The following is a 23,449-nucleotide window of genomic DNA, read 5'->3' as shown; positions in this document are numbered from 1 at the left end:
TGAGAACAGGACTCATCTAGGTAGGGAGAGAAGGGATTTCTAGAGAAGTTCCTATGGCATGGCAGTTGAGCAAGGATCTAAAAGTGAGGGGATGAATGAGGGATGAAGATCCCAGGTAGAAAGATTTGCCTATTCATTCATCTAACAAATGGGTACTTCAGACATTATATCAGTTCATCCTCCCAGTCAACTTTTTATAGACAAGAAAACTGAGATTTATGTTAAAGTACACAGAGCAAGAAATAGGTAGAACCAGGTTTAACCATCAGCAATTTCTGCCTCTATAGTCATGGCCATTCCACTCTCCTCCCTTTTTACCTTTTCTCTCATCAGTCAGTTATCAGTGAAATTATATGTGGCTTGCATGCTGGGAGTGTTGAGCTTGTGATCTACCTTTAGAAGCCCCTATGTGCATGGCTGAATCCTACTTTATCTCCTCCTGCCCATCCTTCATCCTTTAGATCATTAGATGGCTAGGTCCAAAAACCTTAGAGCATCCAGAAGACAGATTTACTCCTTTACTGGCCAAGGCACCCTCTCTTCTCCTTTGTCAGCTCAAGGGTTTGGTGATCTACTGCAGAGCCCAAAGGAAAACACCCTAATGGGCCTGACCAGGGATTCAAACCTACATAGGCCAGATGCACAGTTTGAGTGATGTAGGCAGGGTGAAGTCTGCCTACAAGGGGGAATGGGGACAATGTCATGACTAGAGTACCCCAGATCTGTCAGGACAGGAGGAGGGCCCAGTGTTGCCATACCTTCTGAGTTTTTAGAAGAGGGAAATTTTTATTTTATTTATTTTATTATATTTTACTTTTTAAGCTTATTTATTTTGAGGGGGGATAGAGAGAGAGGGGTACAGAGAGAATCTTAAGCAGGTTCTGTGCTGCCAGTCCAAGGCTCAATGTGGAGCTTGAACTCATGAACCATGAGATCTTGACCTGAGCTGAGATCAAGAATTGGACACTCAACTAACTGAGCCACCCAGGCACCCCGGGGAATTTTTATTTTTTTGTAAAATCTCTAGATTTCCAAATTTTGGCAACCAATTAAAAAATGTTTTTAAATACTGTGCCTGCCAAACAGAACAGGTTTTCGGACTATATCCTGTTACATTGTTTGGTTTAGGCAAATGCGGTTTTCCTAGATTACAACAGAACTCAAATCTCCAGAGCTTATGGAGATCTGGGGCTCACCATCTGTGTTGCTAAAATGGGAAGGAGAGAAAAGAGGTTGGAAGGATGGATCCATGTGCTAGACACTTTACCTATAGCATCTCATTTAATCCTCAAAACAGAAGGTAGAATGGAAACATTCTATAAAGGGAAACCTCAACCCAGAGAGACTGAGGGATCTTATCCAGACTCGCCAAGAAGACAAGGTGAAAACCCCAGGCCCTTTGGACTCCAAAGCTTTGCACTACTATAATAAGTCATGTCTGGTGATGTTATAAATACTATCTCAGCTTAGGACAGCCTATGGAATTATCTCTTATCCAAATGATAGTTCCTATTCCTGGAATAATGCTAAACTAAGTACCTAAAAATATCTGCAATAATAGCAGAGTAGGTTCACGCTTGGAGTCTCTGGCATTTGACAGAATGGGTCAAAAGACTTGAAAATGCTTGTTAACCTTCTGGCCAATTTCTCTTTGTGGCTCTTGTCTCATAAGGATATGAGCAAGCTATAACTTGGACACATAAGATATATGTCCAAGAATTTTGTCGTTGTGCTATTTATGATAGGAAAAAGTTGGAAACAACCTAAATGTTCAACAATATAGGATTGGCTATATAAATTATGGTATATTCTGGAAAGAAAATTTTATAGTTTCATTAAAAATGATGTTGAAATTCATCTGTTGACATGGAATTCTTGTCAAGCAAAGAATAAATTATGAGCAATATGATCTCATTTTTGTAAAAAATATGCAGGCATAGAATTCCATCTCTATATAAATATAAAAGGGTCTGAGAATATGTATGGATTACGAGAGTTTATTTCACTTTTTTTGGTCTATACTTTATGAGTTGTTTGTTGCTGTTGTTTTGATAGTAAGTATGCATTATTTTTGTAAAGAGTAAAAATAGCAATACAAAAAATTTGGAGAAAAGAATATGAGATTCTGAGAAAAAAATGCCCTCCCCCCAAAAAAACCCTTCATGATATATTCAAATAAATGTCTTTTAAATGCCTACAAGAAAATAGGTTATCATGCATCTTCGTATTTTTTTTCCTGTGCAACTGGGCTGGCCAATGGTCTAACTACGTGCTTCATAAACCCTAGAATTGGGCCCCATATGCTAACCCTTCAACAAATGCAGATGTAATTCACCAGCTCAATCCATAAGATGGGTTAAGGAAACTATGGTCTGTGGATACAACAAAACAGCATGGCAGGTTGTAGAACTCCAAGTGGCATGGGGGGCTGCTTAGGAGAATGAAAAGAGTTGAATCTGGAGAGATTGATAGGAATCAGAATATACAGGGACCTAGCATCAAGAAGGTAAGTTTAAATTCCATCCTGAAGGCAGCAGGGAGCCATTGATGGATACTGAGCAGGAGAATGATACAGCAGATCTGAATTTTAGAAAACAAAAATCTTACCTTATGTACATCTCTTCCCGATTGTTATCTTTGTAGAAATTCTAGGTAGTGGAGGAAAAAACAGTGGTGAGGGTTTTTCTTTGCAGAGTGGCAGGAGTAGAGGGAGTAGTGATGGAGACGTAGGGAAGACTGCTCTTTACTATCTGGGCTCTCTGAGATGCGAGCCTGGAACTTACTTTCTTGAATGCATCAAACACCCTTTCTAGGAGATTCTACCTTGAAAGCCACTCCCCTGATCCTTAGGCTATAAAGGGACAGAGGGGGTACCTCAGCTATCACATGTCAGGGTGCAGATGGGCTATCTGCTGCACTGAGAGGTGGGTTGTCAGGATTGCGGCAGCCCAGCTTGATTTTACAAGCTCAGACCCATTACTCAGATGGAGCTGGTTGTTCTCAAAATAATAGCAGTAATCAGAGTTCTAGGAATAGTAACAGATTTCAGGGATAATAACGGATCACAACTCCTGATAGTACAGTGGTATGAGGAGTTACAATGAGACTCCACAGGCAAAGACATTTAAACTTGGCAATACCTGGGAAGCTCGACTCAAGCTCAGGGATCATTTAGACCAGTAGTGGTCCTGGGCTCTACCACCAGATATCCTAATCTCGTGCATTTGTAAATGAGCCCTCAAAAATTTTGAGCCAGGAGGTCATGATCTGACCCATGAGCTATACTTTGAGAAAACCCTGGTTTAACTGAATGTACCCATATGTACCTGAGGCTCAGAGGGAGGTAGGTGATGTTCCAGGTGTTCCAGGGTACACAGTGGTTGGCAGAGACACCCGAGACCTCAGCTCCTCTGACACCCTCCCCCCATCCTCCTTCTTGATGCCGTGAGAAGGCACACCAAAAGCTAGCAGGGTCTAATTGCTTGTGGATCTACCTGTCCCAAGGTCAGAGTCTGACTGTTGAAGGTCATTTTCTTCAATTCACTTCTGCCTCTCCATAGAGACAAATTGCTAAACTCCTGGAAAACCCCTCTTCCTGCTCTTTATGTAAATTGGGCCTGGTGGAATTATTAGCAATGAATTCCTTTCTGCTGTAATCAGGATATTTTAACTCCCCTTAGCATTTCAGAAAATCAATGGCAATATCTGGGCTATTAAAAAGAGAGTCCACTTAGGTTAACAGAGGCCACACAAAAGAACTATGGGACAGGGTTTATATTTTTGGAGCATTGAGCATGGCGGGGGAGGGGGTTGATATGATGGATGCTACATGGTCTTTTGGCCAGCTTCATTCATTTAAACCACTTTAGGGTGGGCTGACATGGTGGTGTGGGGCGTTGCAGCTGGTGCTACCTCTCATGACTGTACCACAGGACATGTGAACGGAGACTGTTCAGGAGACGGCTCTTGGAGGGTCATGCGGTATAGGGGTTAAGAGCCTGCACTTGAGATTAGCTGTTCTGGCTGATACTAATTTGCTGTAAATTCTGGTTATTAGATTATTCTGTAAGAGAAGGAAACTAACATGTAGGAAGCATTTAACCACAGCCCCAAGATGAATAACCTAAGAAATAGGTACTACTACTTTGTCTATGGAATGGATAAACCAACTAAGCCTTCAAACAACTTCCTTGACATGTCTATTCTATTAGTTATCAGAGATAGGAGAACCTATGGGCTATGAAACTCCAAAGCTCATACTCTTAACCCCTTTTTACTGCCACTTTCCTTCCATGTGATGTGTTAAGTACTAAAGAAAACACTCATTCCCATTTCATATATGAGGGAACTGAGACGTGGAATGGTGCAGTTATTGGTCTCAAGACACAGAGCTAGCAGATGGCAGATCAGGGATTCAATTCCACTTCTGTCTGCTTTTTGAAGCCCTTAGCACTACTTCCCTATCAAGAGCACAGTGAAACCCCAAACCAGGCCTGCCCCCAGGACTTGATGGGACCTTGGGGAGAGGTGGCTGACCCCACATACCAGCAGATTCACAGTGCAGCTCATGCGGTTGTCTTTGCTCTCGTCGGTCATCACACCCCGGTAATCGAGCAGCTTCTCCAGGAGGCCTTTGACCAGGTTCACAAAGTTTTCCACTGACTTGAAAATAGTCGGATGCTCTGCGGCACATTCCATCAGGCTGTGGGCAGAGATGGCAGGGCAGTGAGCTCATGGCCAGAGGAGAAAGAGTGTGTTGAGGGGTGGGGTGGGGGGTGGGGCGTCGCGAATGAACCAGTGAGTTTAAGTTCCCCTGGTTCATGTGTTGGCTCATTTTGCTCATTTATTCAATCATGTATTCATTTATATACTTAATTGTCTATACAGTTTAGCAAGCATTTAATTTTTTTTTTTGCCCACCATCAGAATGGGAAAAAAATGTCCAATGTGGGCAGCTGTCCAAAAAAATAGTGACTTCTACACACGGGGAAATAGTCACTTCTACACATCCATATTGGGAGTGAATCAGTACCACCCTTTGTGTAGCAATTTACACAATATCTATCAAATTTGTAAACGTACATACTCTCTGGCCCAACAATTCTACTTCAGTGAACCTATTCTACAGAAATATTCCCAGAAGCATGCAAGGATTTATGATACTTACAAATTGTGTCTATAGTGAAATAGTTGAAACTATCTTAAATGTCCATCAGTAGGCAAATGGTTAATAAATTAAAGCATATTTACAAAATGTACTTCTATGAAGATACTATAAAGTATGAGAAATCAATATGCTTTGACAAAAAAAGCTCTATAAAATGTACAGATCAGTGAGAAAAGTAAGTTTCAGAACAATATTTGTTTTTTATTTAACCAACTCACATAGAACCTACCATGTCCCAGGCATTATTCCAAATGTCTCACAAATGTTAACTCACCTAATCTCCCATCATAGTCTGATGAGAAAGGATGTTTGCAGATAGGGAAACTAAGGCACAGAGAGGCCAACTAACTTGTACAAGGTCACACAAGTTGTTAAATATCAATATTCTGGCTCTGGCATTTGTGAGTGGAAGTGCATGTCTGCATCATGTGTTTCTGCGTGCTTATAAATGTGCCAAATATGGCCCGGAAGGATAAACACCAAACTCTTAATGGTGGTTTCTTCTGACAAGCAGTCTAGGTGGGGGAATAGAGAAGAGAGTATTCATTTTTTAAATTTAAATGTGCATATATTATTTGAAAATTCTACATTTTGTTATAATATTAATATTCTAAATTTTAAAAGCAAAAATTAAAAAAATGTGACATTACTTAAGCATCTATTAGTTGCTAGGCAATATGATAGGCATTGTGTGGGGTGGGGATGGAGAGAAAGATAAAATAAAAAAAGAAATATAAAAAAAATGCCTACTTTCAGGAGGCCCACAGGCTAGGCAAGGAGAGACAGATGGATTAAAATTTTGATTAATGACAACTTTTTATTAATCACTTATTTTGTACCAGACACTGTACTAATCATTTTTTCTTTTTTTTCTAATTTTTTTATTCTAATCACTTTTTCTTAAGAAATCATCATACTAGGGGTGCCTGGGTGGCTCAGTCAGTTAAACGTCCAACTTTGACTCAGGTCATGATCTCATGGGTCATGAGTTCGAGCCCAGTGCTGGGCTCTGTGCTAACAGCTCAGAGCCTCGAGCCTGCTTCAGATTCTGTGTCTCCCTCTCTCTCTCTCTGCCACTCCCCCACTTACACTCTGTCTCTCTAACTCTCAAAAATAAATAAACATTAAAAAAATTTAAAAAAGAAATCATCACGATAATTCTGACTGGTAAAAATTATTCCTCTCATTTTATAGAGGAGGGAATCAAGGCTCAGAGAGGTTAAACGACCTCCTGAAATCACTCTCCTAGTAAGTGGTGACCTTGGGAATCAAGCCAAACACTTCACTTTTTTCCCACAGAGAAACATTGTGGTGTGTTCTCTGGCATCTTGAGTAGACAAGCATTACCCAGGCTACTATTTGTTTCTGGCTAATATCCCTGTGGCAGCTTAGGTCCCAAGAGCTCCAAGTAGGGAAAGGTGAGAAAGGCAAGGACTTCAGAGGGTCATTTCTTCCCAGAAGCCAAACCAGGCTGCAAGGAGGCGACACCTCAAACTGTGGTGTGATCAGACAAATCCATCTTCTCTGTGGGAGAAGCACCTGTTCCCTGGCTCTCAGTGAGAGACGCAAATTGCCCTGTGATTTAGGCCTGTCTGGCTCAGTCACAGCTGTGCCTGACTCCTGGGACCATCACTTCCAGCCCCGTTTCCCAAACTAATAACAATGCGACAACGCTTTGTCCAGTGTTTGGGTGTGATTCCTCACAGCCTCTCAGGCAGCTCAGACCCAGAAGGTATCTCACGGCCTGAGCGCAGCCCAGACCAGTGGTTCTCAGTCCCTGCGACATGTTAGAATCTCCAGGGGAACGTTTTCTAAAGCTCAGTGACCACCCTAAAATCGATGGCTTTGTATCTTTGGGAGTGGGAGCCAAGTAGCAGTATTTTATCTTTAGAATTCTCTAGGTAATTCCAATATGCAGCCAACATTAAGAACAACTAGTTTAGTCCAGTGCTTTGCAAAGTTCAATGTGTATGGGAATCGCCTGGGGATTAACAGATTCCGATTAATAGATTCTGTTAATAGATTCTGGTTCAATAGATCTGGGCTAGGGCCTGAGATTCTGCATTTCTAAAAGCTCTTGGATAATGCCAGTGCTATTGGTCCTTTGCAAAGCATGGGTTTTGAAGAATACTTTCTTAGTTTCTCTATTCTTTAGGTGTAAGATAATAAATCTGCTCATATGGTCTAGGATTGGTGAGATGGATTGGCAGACTGTTCGGAACTCACCCATCCATTCACCATTCATCACCACCTACCACCATCCACCATCCATCCACTCAACAGATATTTTTCTAGGAACCAGGGATTCAGAAATTATTAAGACACTGACTTCCAGGAAATCACAGTATAGCACGGGAAGCAGATACAAAAATAAAGACTAACCATAGTATATGATACTCCCATTTATTATTTCCTGTGTTCCAGATGCTGTGCAAACCCATTTTATTGGTTATCTTATTTAATGCTTACAAAATTTCCTGGAGTTGGGCATTACTAACACTGTCAACTGATAGAGGAGGCATGAAACCCCCAGGGCTGGGTTCTAATAAGGGTCTTGCCAAAGTCCCCCAGCTGTTTCTCTCCTTTGAATCCACAATGGAGGACAGATACAATGAAAAAGGGTCATGGGAATCTCCAGGTGATGCAGATAATTCCTCACTCAGAAGGAGAGGGGGCAGAGCACTTGCCAGCCACTCCCTGTCTATACTTCTGCCTGGGTGGGGGTTGGGTGGGGACTGGAGGGAACTCACACTGCCCTAGAGTTGATTTGCATTCAGCATGGGAGGCCTTCAGAGGGAAGAACTCAGGCCCACGCTCTGTGTCAGTGCTGATGGAACTGGGTTTTCACTCATCCTTGAAAACTATGTATGGAGTACCTCTTATGACAGGTCCTCTTTCAGGCACTGAACTGGTTTGGGTGGGATCTTGGCCCCAGAACACACATTCTCTGTCCCTTTCACCTTTCCAGCTCCCTTACCACTTCTAGAAAAATTCTCAGGCAGATGGAATACAGCAAAATAGAGTGTCTAATTACTCCTTTCAATGTGGGGACCTTCACATTAAGAGATATGGACAGGGGCACCTGGGTAGCTCAGTCGGTTAAGCATCCAACTCTTGATTTCGGCTCAGGTCTGGATCTCACAGTTGCCCCTCCTATGCTTGCATGCACTCTCTCTCACTCTCAAAAAAAAAAAAAAAAAAAAGAGGTGGACAACTGGGAGTGGGCTCTGGGGACAGTTCTGAGGGTAGGGAGGAGTGGGAAGTTGTATAAGGTTGTATAGCTTGTGCACTGCACAAAAGCCCATGAGGGCTGAAATCGAGCCCCATGTCATGCTCTAAGTCTGTGCCCTAATGCAGGTCTATTGCTGCCATAGGAAGGGAAACCCTGCTCTATTCACAAAGGCACCATCATATTGCTAAGCCATGTACCACAGGACTGTGTCTGCCCAGAGAAGGTCCTCCATAGCAGTAGAGGCCCTGAATGAAGGGCTGAAGGAAGGGCTAGAGGAACTGTAGATGACTAGACTGGAGGAGAAATGACAGGTATGTTCATGGCTTCAAATAACCACATCAGTGTCTACCTAGAGAGCAACAATAATAGCTAATATTTCCAGACTACTTACTAGTTATCAGAAACTGCTAAGTACTTTACATGACTTTTCTTGCTCAGTCTCAACAAAAACTGTAACAGCTGGATAGTATTTTATTCTCAGTTTGCAGATAAGGATACTGAGGCTCAGAAAGCTCAAAGGCAGAAGCAGGGACCTGGCCCCTGGACATTTTAATGGGACCTTGACTCCTCTGGTTGGGCTTGATTAGTTTTGCAGAAATCATTCACACCTCTATCCTAGAAGCAAAAATAATGAGCTGCTTTTAATTTCCTCGACCTCTAAGGATTCCTTTTATAAATAATCACTCAGGAAGGATTTGAAAATCCTGCTGATCATCTGAAGACTGCCGCAGAGCCCCATCCGCTTATAAAAATGGAAATTGCCAGCACTGTAAATGGTTTCCCTTATGGTCAATATTTAGATTTTCCTTTTTAGAACTTTAAAATAAACATTGACTCAGGCAAAATGTCACTTTTTCCCCTGGACAGTCAGTCTTGATACCCACCCGAGGAGCAGACAGTGGGTTTCTCCTTCTGAGTTACGTTTGTGTTCCCTGTGTGTAGTGAGAGCTGTGCGCAGTGACAGAAGGGGGACAGGGCCTGCTGAGATGGTGCTGCCTGGGAATCTGCCCTGCCTACTGAGCAGGACAGGGAGGGTCACTGTGAGGGTTAGAGCAAGGCCTTTAGTTTGCTTTTGTTGTTGGAGATAAAATATTCAAAAAGGATTAGGAAAAGAATCTGACATCAGAGTTCTATCAGAGAATCATACAAGTCTGAGAATATACAATTAGGAAGAAATTTGAAATGTCTGAGCCACATTGCTAAGCCTTGGGAGAAGTCCTTCGGGAGGAAAGGGACACTGACATGAAGACGGAAACTGGGAGTCAGATGGCTGAACAAAGTATATTTATTAAGCTTTTACCTGCTGTGTGCCAGATGCTTTATAGTTATTCAGTCTTCAAAATAGCTACAGGCTTATTATCCCCATTTTATAGATAGAGATATCGAGGCCAAAGATGCGTGATTGGTCCAAAGTTACACAGATGCTAAGTGGTAGAATCAGGGTTGAAACCTAATGTCTTTCTCCAAATATATACAACTGGCCTACATGCACATGAAAAAATGCTCAACATCATTAGCTATCGAGGAAATGCAAATCAAGATGGCAATGATATCAGTTTCACAGCCACTGGGATGGCTTTAGTCAGTAAGGCAGATATTAACAAGAGTTGGGGAGAATGTGGAGAAACTGGAACCCTCACACACAGCTGGTAGGAATGTGAGTGGTCAAGTACTTTGGAAAACAGTCTGATGGTTCCTCAAAAAGCCAAGTAGAGTTACCAAATGACCCAGCAACTCCACTCCTAGGTATATACCCAAGAAAATTGGAAGCATTGTGTCCACATAAAAATTTGCATGTGAATGCTCATAGCATAGTCATTCCTAACAGTGAAAAAGTGGAAACAGCCTACATGTCCATCAATTGGTAAATGAATAGGGGTGCCTAGGTGGCTCAGTCAGTTAAGTGTCCAACTTCAGCTCAGGTCATGATCTCGTGGTTCACGAGTTTGAGCTCTGCGTCAGGCTCTGTGCTGACAGATCAGAGCCTGGAGCCTGCTTTGGATTCTGTGTCTCCCTCTTCCTCTACTCCTTGCCGGCTCACACTCTGTCTCTCTCTCAAAAAATAAATAAACATTAATTTTTTTTTAAAAAGATAGGTAAATGAATAAACAAAATGGGGTATATCTAAACAGAGAAATATTAGTCAGCAACAAAAAGAAATGAGGTGCTGATGACTGCTACAGTGTGGACGAACCTTGAAAACATGATATACGAAAGAAGCCAGTTTCAAAGTACCATATACTGATTCTATTTACATGAAATGTCCAGAATAGACAAATCCACAGGGGCCGAAAGTAGAGGGGATGATGACTAAAGAGTATGGGGTTTCTTTGGGGAGGTAACAAAACTGTTCTAAAATAGATGGTGGTTATGGTTGCATAACTCTGCAAATATACTAAAAGCGACAAAATTGTACACTTTCAGTGAGCTGTATGGTATATAAATTATATCTCAATAAAATCTTAAAACAAAAAGACGTGTCCTGACCAAGTTCAGTGCTGACCACTGTCCACTGCCTCACGCAGACCTATGCCCTGCAGTCAGGCAGAGCTGGTTTGGGTCCCAGCTTGTCTACCCAACTAGATTGTTCTAGTTTCCTCAGACAAGACCCTTCCATGAGCCTCAGGGCCCAGCTCTATGAAATAGGGGTCAGAGAGTAAATGTAGCTAAATGAGGCAGTGCACAGACAGCATCTAGCTCAGCATCTGTGCACTGCGTGTACCCTATTTATCTTGGTCATGATCAACATCTGTGTAAGATTAAAAGAGAAAGAAGGAAAAACTAGCAAGAATTATTCCATAGCAAAGAGATAACACAAGTGAACATTTTGGTGGATTGTTTTTCTCTTCACAACACAGCAAAGTTTCTTTTTATCCATCCCATTCCATCAATATCAAAGAAACAGCCACTCGAGAGAGAGAGAAATTTTAGGTTTCTTTCAAAAATGGAGTTTCTCCAATACCAGGAGCCAGAAGATCGATCTCCAGGGGAGGAAGGAGTCTCTGAAGGCCTGGAGTCTCAAGCTCTCCAGCCTGCAGCTGACCTTCCCGTCTCCCACCGCGCACGGGTGCTGAACTTACATTGACTCAAGCAGCTGCATGTACTGCTCGTCTCCTCGGCCTCCTTCCACCTCATGGTCCAGCTTGAGGATGATCTCATTTTCAAACTAAAGCAGTAGGAGACGAAAAATCAATAATAACAACATTAGAAGGCTGAATGTTGAAATTAGTCAATTTGTTATTTTAGCCAAAGCTTTAGGGAGCACCTATCATTTCCCAGCGTTTGTGCCCAGAACCGGGAGTGCAAAACGGAACGGGATGCTGTGCCTGCTTTTAGGAGTTCCCAGAGTACAGGGAGAAGAGGAGTGGAAGATAAGTGCTGGAGAGAGAAGGAGGGAGGGGAGGGAGAGAGTGACCACGTGAAGGAAAAGGGCATTTCAAGCAGAGGACACAGCGTGTGCAAAGACGTGGAGGTATGTGACAGAGCACTGTATCTTCAGGAAGCGGCACGTTGTCACAGACAGCTGTCTGCCTAGCCTTCCTTTCTCCATACTTTGGTGATCACGCTGGCCCTAATCTTAGTCCTGGGGACACAGATGAGCTACCCATACCTCCCTAGCTCCGGGTATGGGCATGTGACCCAGGCCTACCTCTTAATCAGTATCTTTCATCATCTAGACACTAAGATTAATAAAGGCTCAGGCTGAGTAAGTGAGACTCAGATCCAAGGCTTTGCTGAAACTCTTAGCAAAGAGTCTGTCTGCTCAACGTGAAGATGGAAGGCTGTAAGCCTGAGGCTGCTGGAGATGGCCATAATAGAAGAGCCCGCCTGGAAATGACGCCAATACAGAGGAGAGTGGAAAAGGGGAGACAGAGAAAGACTGAGCCCCTGAGCCCATCCATACTTGAAGCTCTCATAGGTACATGAGCTGATGCCTCAGAAAGTAGACTGGTGGCAACTGTAGTGGTCAGAGATCAGACTCGGTAAGTGACCTGAACATGAGTATGTACCTATAGTCCCAACATATCTTGGAACATGAAGCCAGAGAGAGTTCCATCTCCCCATTTTCACTCTCAAGAAGCATCTCACCCAGTTCAGCTCATGGCTTACTCAATGTTTTGAAGGGCCATACTGTGTCCCTTTTCATGGCTAAAATGTAAAACAGTTTGTACTTTCAATAACGTGCCGTGATGAATCCATCAAAATCACGCAGTCTGCTTCTCCTCAGTTTTACCATTAAATATGAAACTGGCATCTGGAGAAGGGAAGAAGGCCCTTGGCAAAGGTCAGCAAGGTCTAGGGAGTCTTTGGGTACTCCTGGCTTCTTACCCAGCCTCTCTACTCTCAGACCTTAAAATCTCCCCATGAAGTCTGGAGGTCATATTTAAGGAGGATCATGTCTAAAGGTGATAATGCATGAAAACCAGCCAGCCCCGGATTGGTTCCACTTCACTAAGTGTCAGGTACTTTACACATGAAGAAGTATGTGTAATGCTCTGTGAATGGCAGAGACCTTTTGGCAGGCTCCTTCCAGTGCACAAAGGATCAAGCCCAGTCTAGTTGGTTGGAATCTTTAAGTGATGAAAGGCAGGGGCTGGATTCACTTTTCCCTCAGCTCACATCTGTGGTGCCATTGTTCCCTCACTGTTGTGTGCTGAGGGCCAAAAGAAAGGACAAAAAGCTTGTGCTGATACAGCACAGATGAGAAAATTTCCTGTGAGTTTCCTCACTCGGGGAAGATTTATGGAAGGAGATACAAAAAAACCTGGAAGACGGGTAGGATTGTGATAAATATGAAAAGGAAGAGCGTTCTGGGTAGGAGGAACGGAGTGAATGAAGGTTGTAGAGGTGGGAAAGTAGAGAAAAATGAGGAGAGCAGTTAAGAAAGATCAGAGTTCAAGAAGAAAGAAAAGAAAAAAAATTAGAATGAAGACCCAGATGGGGGCCAATCTGATGAGGGTCTGGACTGCCAGTCCACACATGAATCATGTACCTTACATGATGTATTGTATTAAGCATCTTGTATGCATCAAATATTATCCAGACTTAAGGGTTGGGGCTATCATGATTAGAGATGTCTACTGTGCCAAGCTTGGGGCAGGAAGTAATACAGCTAAAGGACTGCAAGCATGGGCTCTGATGTTAGACCATCTGATTTACATGTCTGCTCCATTCCCTCCACCATCTTAGGAAAGCTATCAGGTCTTTCTAATCCCACTTCAGAGTTTATATCAGGCATCAGGGGTCGGCAAACATTTTCTGTAAAGGGCCAGATTGTAAATATTTTAGTCTTTGTGGGTTAGTCAGTCTTTATTACAACTACTCAGCTCTGCTGCTATAACACAAAAGCAACCATAGATAATATATAGACAAATCAGCATGGCTGTATTCTAATAAAACTTTATTTACAAAAACAGGTAACAGGACAGATTTGGCCTGTGGACCCTATCAATATAATAGTGGTCCCTACCACATGGGGTAGTTAGGAGGACTGGAGGAGATTTTATATATAAAGCACCAGGGGAGAGCATAAACTCAAATGTGCATTGGGTTTGCTCATCTGCTTATGATTACTGCTAATGTTATTGTTATTACTGCTGAATGTTACTGGAAAGCAGCTTTATGGGAGAAAAATAGCATGTTTTTCCTTGTCTGAGTTGTTCAGTGTTAAGTGTTGGCATGATTCCTCCTGATGCGATGAACTTTCCTTTAGAGCAGAGAAGTGCATGGGGTAAATAAGCACTTGTCACAAGGTCACAAAGAGCCTGCAGGGAAGGAAATTACAGGGTGCCAGGGGCTGTGCAGAGCTGGATGACGCTGTGCCACGCGTGAGCCCTTCAGGCCAGGTCGGAGAGCAAAGGTTTCAGTCAAGCACATCCCATGACAGACGCCGGCCCGTTTTGTTCCCAAGCAGGCACTGTGCACAGGAGCGGCTATGACCACAGCCTTTGGCATCCAAAAGACTTAGTTTGAGTCTTGCTTTGACTTTTCTCCCCACTGTGTGATCTTGGGAAAGTTAATAAGCTTCCTGAGGCTCAATTTTCTCATCTATTACGTGAAGATTTAAAACAGCACCTACTGGGGCACCTGGTGGTTCAGTTGGTTGAGCATTCAGCTCTTGATTTTGGCTCAGGTCATGATCCTAGGGTCATGGGATTAAGCCCTGCACCAGGCTCCTTCTGAACATGGAGCCTGCTTAAGATTCTCTCTTTCTCGGGGTGCCTGGGTGGCTCAGTCGGTTAAGCGCCCGACTTTTGGTTTTGGCTAAGGTCATAATCTCACGGTTTGTGAGTTCAAGCCCTGCATTGGGCTCCACACTGACAGCATGGAGAGTTCTTGGCATTCTCTCTCTCTCTCCCCCTCTCTCTGTCCCTTCCCATTTCTGCTCTCTCTCTCTCAAAATAAATACACTTTGAAAAATGAAAAAAATTCTCTCTCTCTCTTCCTCTGCCCCTCCCCTAATGGTATGTACATGCTTCTCTCTCTCTCTCTCTCTCAAAAACTTAAAAATAAATAAATAAATAAAACAGCAGCTACTTAGAGTAGTGTTGGGAGAAGTTAATGGGAAAATACACGGGAAAGGCTAGGGTGGTACTTGGCACATAGTAAGTGCTCAATAATTGTTATCATGACACTGTCAACATTGCCATTGTCAACAGTATCACCATCTCAGTTAGTCTTTATGATAGCCAAGGGAGATAGATATCCTCATTTTTATTTTTTAAATGAGAAAACTGAGGCAAAGTGGAATCTTTGTCTTGCGTTTCAAAGCATGGATGGACTTGACCTAGAGCAGGCCCAAGGGTCCAGCATATGCTCTCACACATACACTGTGCCATGCCACTGTGCAGAGCTTAAAACAAAGGTCTGGCTCCTCCAAATCAATTCCATTTTCTCCACAGCTGCACAGCTGCATCACATTGTTGACTCCTCACCCTACCCCTGCAAGGGGGATATTTGTTAAGGAGCATCTGCAGGTTATTTTCGCAGAAGTCAATGCTACAGAGGCCCACCAGGAATCTTAAGAGGCCCTACTCAGGAAAAAGGAAGTGAACTCTAAGAGCCCAGCCCTCCTGAGTGGACCTCCCTCCTCCAGCAGAATGACTCGTGCGGGCCTCACGTTTGCATCATGCCTTCCCCAAATTGCTTTTGTGACCTCTCCTTACTACTTTAGAATATCTTGGCTATTTTCCTTATTTGTTTGCCTAGAATCCTGAAGTGTGAAATTTAGGGAACAAGAGCCCTTCTTCAAATGTCTGGTTCTGACTTTGACTTCGTATGGGAGGGGCAGAGATAGTGTGAAAGGCCAGGATGGCAGAGTGATAGGGATAGAACTGGCACCAGTAAGTCAGCCTGTGGCCTCCTTTGTTAGTGAAATGCTGGTTGTCCAGGGGTGGCTGGAAGCAGACTTGGGGGAAAGCTGGAGAAGATAGTGTCACGTGAGAAGGGATGCTTTAGGGAGTCAGTGCAGCTTCCTAATTTTCTTTGAGTTATCTTGTCTCCGCCTGCTCCAGATCATTGCCTGTGGAGCTTGGGTTTGGGAACCTATAATGGTATTATGATATTCATTTTACAGATGAAGAAGCTGGGCTTGAAAGAGGTTACCATACCAAATTACCAAATTTATTCAGCGCACAAGTAGCAAGTCTATCTAACTCCAAAGCACACTGGCCAGAACACAGTAGGTGCCCAGTATATATTTATTGAATCGATTGTTCTTTTCTTCATTATATTCTAAGCCATCTGAAGCACCCCCTTACTCTAAGCCAAGACTCCGTTTCAGGGGATCTGCTCAACTGATATCTCTGTCCATTAATTCATTTATCGAGCAATTATTGAGCTCATGCTGAGTCCCAGGTGCTGTTCTAGGTGCTATCAAATGCTGTTACCTCTTCCATCTCTGAGAGGAGTTTTCTCTAGGACATCTCGCCTGCTATGGCTCAGACCCTCAGGCTGATTGTGCCACAGTCCTGTTCTACAACCTGTAAAATAGGCAATCACTCTTCTCAGTCTCTAGGCCCCAGGACTCTGACTCTTTGCCACCATCTTCACCCAGACACCCCAAAACCCCTCCCTGCACAAAAAAATTGGCCAGGAAAACAGCTGGTCTACCCAGCCTCTGGGGATTACTCAAGCAATCATCAGCTACCCTCATTACCCTAAATGATGAAAATATTCACTGGAATGTTCCTCCCTGTGCTAAGGCTTTTCCTCTGAAATGTGGAAGGATGCAGGTCTAAATGCTTCCATTCATCCTGGGAACATTGACATGGTTCTCACCCACACTCATGACAGGCACTTGACAAGTTCAGGAATGAGAGACTAGCCTTGGCCCCAGAAAATCTCACGGTCTTGTGATAGAGAGAGATCTATGAGCAGATCGTCATGCAGTGTGGGTCAAGTGATATGCCTGAGCCTCACTTAGGTAGGTCAAGACACATTTCACACTGACTGGGCATGAATGTGGCAAGCCAAGGCTCCTTTTGCCAAAACTGTCCTGTCCATTGCCCCACCAAGGAGTAACAGTGTGCCAGGGATAGGACATTCAGTCTGAGTCACAGGATAGGAACGCCTGAGATGGTCTTGGGTGAAGTGCTGTACTTATGAGGGGTAAAGGTTATCAGTCAAATGCATCAGCTATCTAATTTGGGCTACAAGAGAAGACAGGGAAATCTGGCAATGAAGTTGCAAAAAAACTCAGAGCAGAGAAAGAGATTGCCCCAGAGCTTCCTTTTCCCCACCCCCACACCCCCTTAGGCCCATCAGTGTTTAACCCCCTCCTGTCCCAGTTCCAGCCCATGCACATCCTGCTTGAGCCCATCTGTCTTTTGCATCCAGATGAACCACTGCCTCCAGAAGCAGGAAGGGCCATCTCAAAATGTGAGGCCTCAGCTGAAGGATGAGTAGAATCTCTTCAGGTGAAGAAATCAAAGGAAGAGCCTGAGCAAAAGCAGGGCGGCGAGAAAACCACAAGATGTTGTGTCCCTTGCCAGAGGCAGGGGTCCTGCTAACTTTTCCTTTGGGTTCTACTGTTTCCTTTGAGAAACTCAAATTTTAGAAAGGAAAGCCTACCTGTCACCTTCTAGAAACCTAGTTTTTAGCTGATAATTTTGGCATCATTCCCTAATGCTAGTTTGCATGCAAGACCTCCTGGATTTCAGACCCAATGCTGGGGTTTGCTCTGGATTTGGCCATCAGGGCTGCTTGGGGCTCCTAGGGGACTGGCATCCTCCTTTCCTGGGAAAACCTTCATGGCTGCTTACTCTGAACCAAGGAGTTGTGCCTGGATCTGCTCACCCCACAGCTGAGCTCCTACCAATCACACCAGCTGTTTTTTTCATGGGAAGCTGCCCCATTAGTCAGCTTGATTGTGCTGTCTCTTTTGATAAGGGAGAAATTAAGAGAAGCAATTGGGGAACATTATTACGATGAACACATGCTTCGAGTGAGGAGTCCAAGGATGACCCCCATTCATAGAAAACAGGTGGGTGGATGTCATGGGGATGCCACAATAAGGAAATCCTTTCAGGAAAAAAAAATCACATTCAGGCAAGCCTCTGAAGGCCACCAAATACAACTGTCAGGTTGTAATCCAGAAATGACGGGCTTGCTTGTTTTTTTAAACATTGCATACCATCAGGTACTTGGTGTTTCCTTTGCGCACCTGCCCCTAGGACATCTTCTGAGCCAGCTGGTGCACACGCCTCTGGAGGGTGTACTGATCTGAGAGTAAGTATGATGTCCTTCATGTCACATTGTGTGCCCTCTACGTGTTTCCAAGCTTCACATAGTTGGCGTCCCCCTTAAAAGTCAGCAGACTGCAAACTGCCTTCAATACCCAATCAAGTGTTTCACCTTCTACTCCCCCTTATCCCAACTGGTTGGATATGGTATCTTTCTTTATCTGAACTCCTCAACCTGATTTCTTTTCAGGCTCTTTGCTGAAAGAGGGGACAGCTGGTCACTAGCCTTTCTGGGACTAGAAAGCTACTGCTAATTAATCCCTGGGCAGAAGAGTACTCTCTCACACTGATATCATCAGAGCTAACTACAGATCTTTCTCAGCTTATAATGAGGTTATGTCTGATAAACCCATTGTAAGTTGAAAATATAGTTAATTCAAAAATGCATTTAATATCCCTAACCCACTGCAGCCCAGCCTACCTTAAACATGTTCAGGACACTAACATTAGCCTATAGTTGGGCGAAATCATCTAATGCAAAACCTATTTTATAATAAAATGTTGGTCAGCTCATGGAATTTACTGAATACTTTACTGAAAATGAGAAATAGAATGGTTATGTGGGCATAGAATGGTTCTAAGTAAATCTGTTGTTTACCCTCATGGTCACGTGTTTACCCTCATGACTGACTGGGAGCTGTGGCTCACTGCTGCTGCCCAGCACACGACAGAGAATCTACTGCCTACCACTAGCTCAGGAAAAGACCAAAGTTCAAAATTCAAAGTAAGGTTTCTACTGAATGTGTATCACTTTCACACCATTGTTAAGTCCAAATACCGTAAATCGAACCATTATAAGTCGGGGACCACCTGTAGTCTCTTTTTCTCCTTAGAACAATGTTTTCCAAAGTGATTGGCAGAATGGCACATCCAATTGATGTTTCTTACGCAAATAAGTTTGAGAAACTGGGCAAGTCTGTTTACTGTGGAATGCCTCAGTGCTTTGACTATGTTAATGTGCACTGGAGATCTCTAAGAGGGGTTACCATATGCAGTGGATTCCAAAGGTATTTAATTTCCAAACCCTCTTCCCTAGAGCATCTGGTTGGATTAGTGCTCTATGGAACATATTTTGAGAAAGCACTAATGAAGAGGATGCCATTCATTCTTTCACTCAGGCAACATTTACTGTGACAATACCAGGGACGGGATGATGCAGTGGGCACAGCATGGTTTGGGGACTGTAGCGACTTGTGTGCTGCAGCCTCTGCCCCACCTCTTTGTTGATGTGTGACCAGGCAAGTGACTTCACCTCTCTAAGCTTCGGTATTTTCTTTTTTTTTTTTTAATTTTTTTTAAACTTTTTTTTAATTTTATTTTTGAGACAGAGAGAGACAGAGCATGAACGGGGGAGGGTCAGAGAGAGGGAGACACAGAATCTGAAACAGGCTCCAGGCTCTGAGCTATCAGCACAGAGCCTGACGCGGGGCTCGAACTCACGGACCGCGAGATCATGACCTGAGCCGAAGTCGGATGCTTAACCGAGCAAGCCACCCAGGCGCCCCTCTAAGCTTCGGTATTTTCATCTGTAAAATGGGTTCATAATGCTACCTAACTCTCTATAGGGTTGCAATAAACAAGATCACAGGAACTAATGCATGGAAAGTACTGATGGTGTGCCTGATACATAGTAAGCACCCAGTTAATGGCAGTCATTTTTGTCATCATCATCATCATCATCACCTTTATTAGATAAGGTTGAGGAAGATGCAGAAAATGCTCAGAAATGAGTATAACACAAGGCAGTATATAATCATCATACCTCAGACAGATAAAATGATGTAGGAATGGAGAGAAAAGGTCTCTTAAAGGACACAGGACTGCACTGGACTTTGCAGGATCAGTAGGAGTTTAGGTGATGGCAGGCAGAACTGTGAACATGGCAGAGCGTAGAAAGAAGGAGAAATGCATGGAGGAGGACATTGACGGAGATAACTCAATTCACGTGAGCTGCAGGAAATAGCTGGGGAACAGGTTGGGGGGGGTGCGGAATGAGGTAGGCATAATGGCTGAAAGGGCTGAGTGAAGAGCAAGGAAGGCCCTGAATGCAAGCATAAGGGTTTGCACTTTACTGGGTGAGGATTAGAGAACCAGTAAGCCAGAGAGGGGAGAGATCTGTAAGGATTTTAAGGAAACACAGTTTGGAATCTGTTGCTTTTTAAGTACCTGTCTTAAGGGGAACTGTTGGGTGGCAGGTGATGGTCTCCAGTGAGAGGCAAAAACGCTGGGGGAGGGGGAGAAAGAGCCTGTAAGGGGTAAAACCAGGTGGGAAGGTGTGGCGGAGAGGACAGCGGGGCAAGATTTGAGGGAACCTCAGCAGAGGCAGTCTGACAAGACTTGAAGACCGACCTTCCTGAGCTGGGTGAAACTACAAAACACTGCCAGGAGACTGTTGTGGAAATGGGTGCTTATTCCACTGTCAGAAGCTTCTACAGTGACTGGGCCCAGCGAGCGGTCCTCATCCTTCAAGTCTGATGGGACTTTTAATGAAAACATTTGGCCAATGACACTTGCATTGCACACAAGTTGTCCACTCCCTCCATGCTGGGGAAAGCCTCCTACTGCCACCGCAGATCCACAAGTCTCTCCTGAGCAACAGGCCTTTGACTCCATTTGCTGTCATTTTCACTCATGGCTGAGTGTGACTCCTGGGAAGCTCAGATCCTTCTAGACAATATAGAGCCTCCAAGTTGTCCCAGAAGAGAAAGAGCTGGACAGAGGCCGGTGTGAGATGAAGGCAGGTGGGAGGGGCAGGCTCTTTGGACACACCTCGAGGGAACTCTTAGGTAGGGAAGTATGGTCCTTGTACTATTGAGAAAGGGACCAAGCTGATACCCAGCAAGAAAGCACATTTTCATCTTGGCCTTGGGCAGCAAAGCATGATAAAATAGTGACCTAATCCAATCTGCCAGCTCATTCTGGGCACATGAATAATGTCCCTTGCCTACTGTCAAGCCCCTGAATGAAGCCCAGGCAGATGGAACGAGGATATCATTATGGGGAAATGGGCTGGGGATTAGGGAGGATGGCATGGGTTTCCAGCCTCATTTTTTACCTTTTTGAAATCCCCACTCCTTTGATATTCACACAGCATCATGTCGAAGAAGATTGGTATGGTGGCTTTCCGGAGCTCAGCCTCAGGGATAAGTGTCATCTCTAATATAGGTCCCACCATGCCTGGGATGAAGCAGATTTTGTTCTGGCCTGTAAGAGAAGAGGGGCATGGACACATAAAACAGTTTTCATGATGCACAGATCCTCCTCAGACCAAGCCTGTGGAAAGGAAAAGAAGGGAGGCAGAATAGTAAAAACAATAGTTAACACATATATGGTTGTTTATGGGAGCCTGGCACCATTTTGAACACTTTACATATATTAACTTCTGTAAGAGGCGCATGCATCATCCAGAACGAGCTGTTATTAAGGATAATAACATGGGTTTGTGGAAAGCATGTCACGGCTTACAAGGGTTTTCACCTGCATGATCTCCTTGGCAAATGGAGCCCTGATGCAATATGTTAGTGACGGCCAATCACAGGGATATTTGAAACTATGCCTGTCTACATCACACACCACGTTTCTGAGATTGGAAAACATGCTTTTACCAACTATTTCATGAAACAGGAAAAGCAAAACTTGCTGCTAAGAATCTGCTACTAATAGTATGGTCAGCGGAATAGTGAAGCACTCCCACACCCTTCCCCTTGAGGGAACAGTATGGCCAATGCAATAGTGAGTGGAATGGTGAGGCATTCCTGTGAACTGCCTGTTGCTCTTGGCATTCTAGCTATACTGGCCTGCTTCCGGTGTCACAAACTCACTTTGTGTCCTTCACTGCCAGGCCTATGCACACAGTGCTCCTTTGTTGAGAACAGTTTTTCCTGTCTGTGCCCCAACACCCCCATTGCCACCTGGGTTCCCCTGGAAGGGTCCCACTGGATAGATATGTTGAGAAAAGCCCCCAGCGCGTGCCTTCCCACCCCAGGTAGGTTAGACCCTCCGCACTGGCTTCTTGTGTTGTGCCTTCTCCCCCAACTTTGCAATTATGGCTTTATTTGTGAAATAATATGATAACTATCTGCCTCCTCCATTTCACGAGAGTAGAGACAATGTCTGTTCTCACTGTTGTACCTATGGCACTGAGTACAGAACATATTAGATGCTCAATACATGTCTGTTGAATGAGGAAATCAATTTCCTGACCTAACTAGCTATATGACTTGGATATACATCTTTATAAAAATGCAAAAGCAATACGTATACACACCTGTTGAGAAGACCATGTGAAAATATACCTGTGTATACTTAGCACAGAGCCTGGAAGAATCAGCATCTAGGGGCACAGGTAGTGTGGTACAGTGGTTAAGGGCACTGATCCTGGAGCTAGAATTGCCTGAATTTGTAAACTGACTCCACCATCAACTGCTGTAAGATATTAGACAAGTTGATCTCACCACTTGGGGCCTCAGTGTCCTCACCTGTAACCCGGGAGAATAAGAGTATTTATTTGATAGGCTTGTTGTGAAGAATAAACGGATTTTTACCAAGTGCCCAAGACAGTGCTTGGCATGTGGCACACTTTACACAGAGTTACCTACTACTGTTCTGGTGTGTGGCCAGAATGAACCATCAAGGGAAGCCTTGTTGAGCCAGAACTAAGCAGACTACTCAGAATACACACGAGAGAGGCACGGTGAGGGGCAGTTGGGAGTCGCAGGGATTTCCCGGAAAGTGAGGGCAAGCGTATCCAGGTCACCCTATCAACAAAGCTGATGCTCGGGTGTTCCATCAGCAGCTGCCACTTCAGAGCCTCAGAGCCCAACCTGGAGCAGAGAGCTCCTGCGGGCGCAGAAACTCGGGTGGTATGGCGCACAGCCTGGTGCTGTTGCTTTCGATTAAAGTTCAGACAAGGAGCCAAGAGGGAAACTGCAAGAAAATGAATTTTCATGTAGCCTAAAATGAGGCTTAATGCTCAAGTATTTCCCCAGAATTCAGATAAAAAAGGCATCATCCTAGGACTACCTTCGGCTAGTGAGAATGAAATGGTGAAGTCAGGCTGAGAGTTTTGTGAAATATAAAGACACTTTCCCAGGATATCTGCTTCATTTTATGATGCATTTGGATTACACTTGAGCTTGCAGTCTTCGTTTTGGCCCAAATAGAAAAGAAAAAAAAATTGTACATTGTAGCAGGTTTATAGTAATTGCTAATCTAGGTTTTTGATTTCGTCCTTCAAGATCCTTTAAACCCACAGTGGGGTTTTAAAATTCAAAGTCAAGTGCAATAATAAGTAGAAAGTAAATGGGA

The 23,449-nt window shown here is 43.9% G+C and overlaps 1 protein-coding gene across 3 annotated transcripts in view; it reads right to left on the bottom strand.

Annotated features, from left to right (window-relative positions):
- Positions 1–23,449, bottom strand: part of DOCK2 (dedicator of cytokinesis 2) — a 417,694-nt gene that overhangs the window by 37,972 nt on the left and 356,273 nt on the right. For all 3 annotated transcript variants that reach the window (XM_058723143.1, XM_058723150.1, XM_058723158.1), the window contains exons 33-36: positions 21,198–21,346; positions 11,480–11,565; positions 4,546–4,702; positions 2,608–2,648 (exon numbers count right to left, since the gene is read on the bottom strand). In XM_058723143.1, coding sequence (XP_058579126.1) covers positions 2,608–2,648; positions 4,546–4,702; positions 11,480–11,565; positions 21,198–21,346 — 433 coding nt within the window. The remainder of the gene's footprint in view (positions 1–2,607; positions 2,649–4,545; positions 4,703–11,479; positions 11,566–21,197; positions 21,347–23,449) is intronic.

This window comes from Neofelis nebulosa, chromosome 1, assembly GCF_028018385.1.
Source record: "Neofelis nebulosa isolate mNeoNeb1 chromosome 1, mNeoNeb1.pri, whole genome shotgun sequence".
Lineage (NCBI taxonomy): Eukaryota > Metazoa > Chordata > Mammalia > Carnivora > Felidae > Neofelis > Neofelis nebulosa.
The sequence above is the reverse complement of the archived record's forward strand: the minus strand, read 5'-3'. Positions and strand labels throughout refer to the sequence as shown.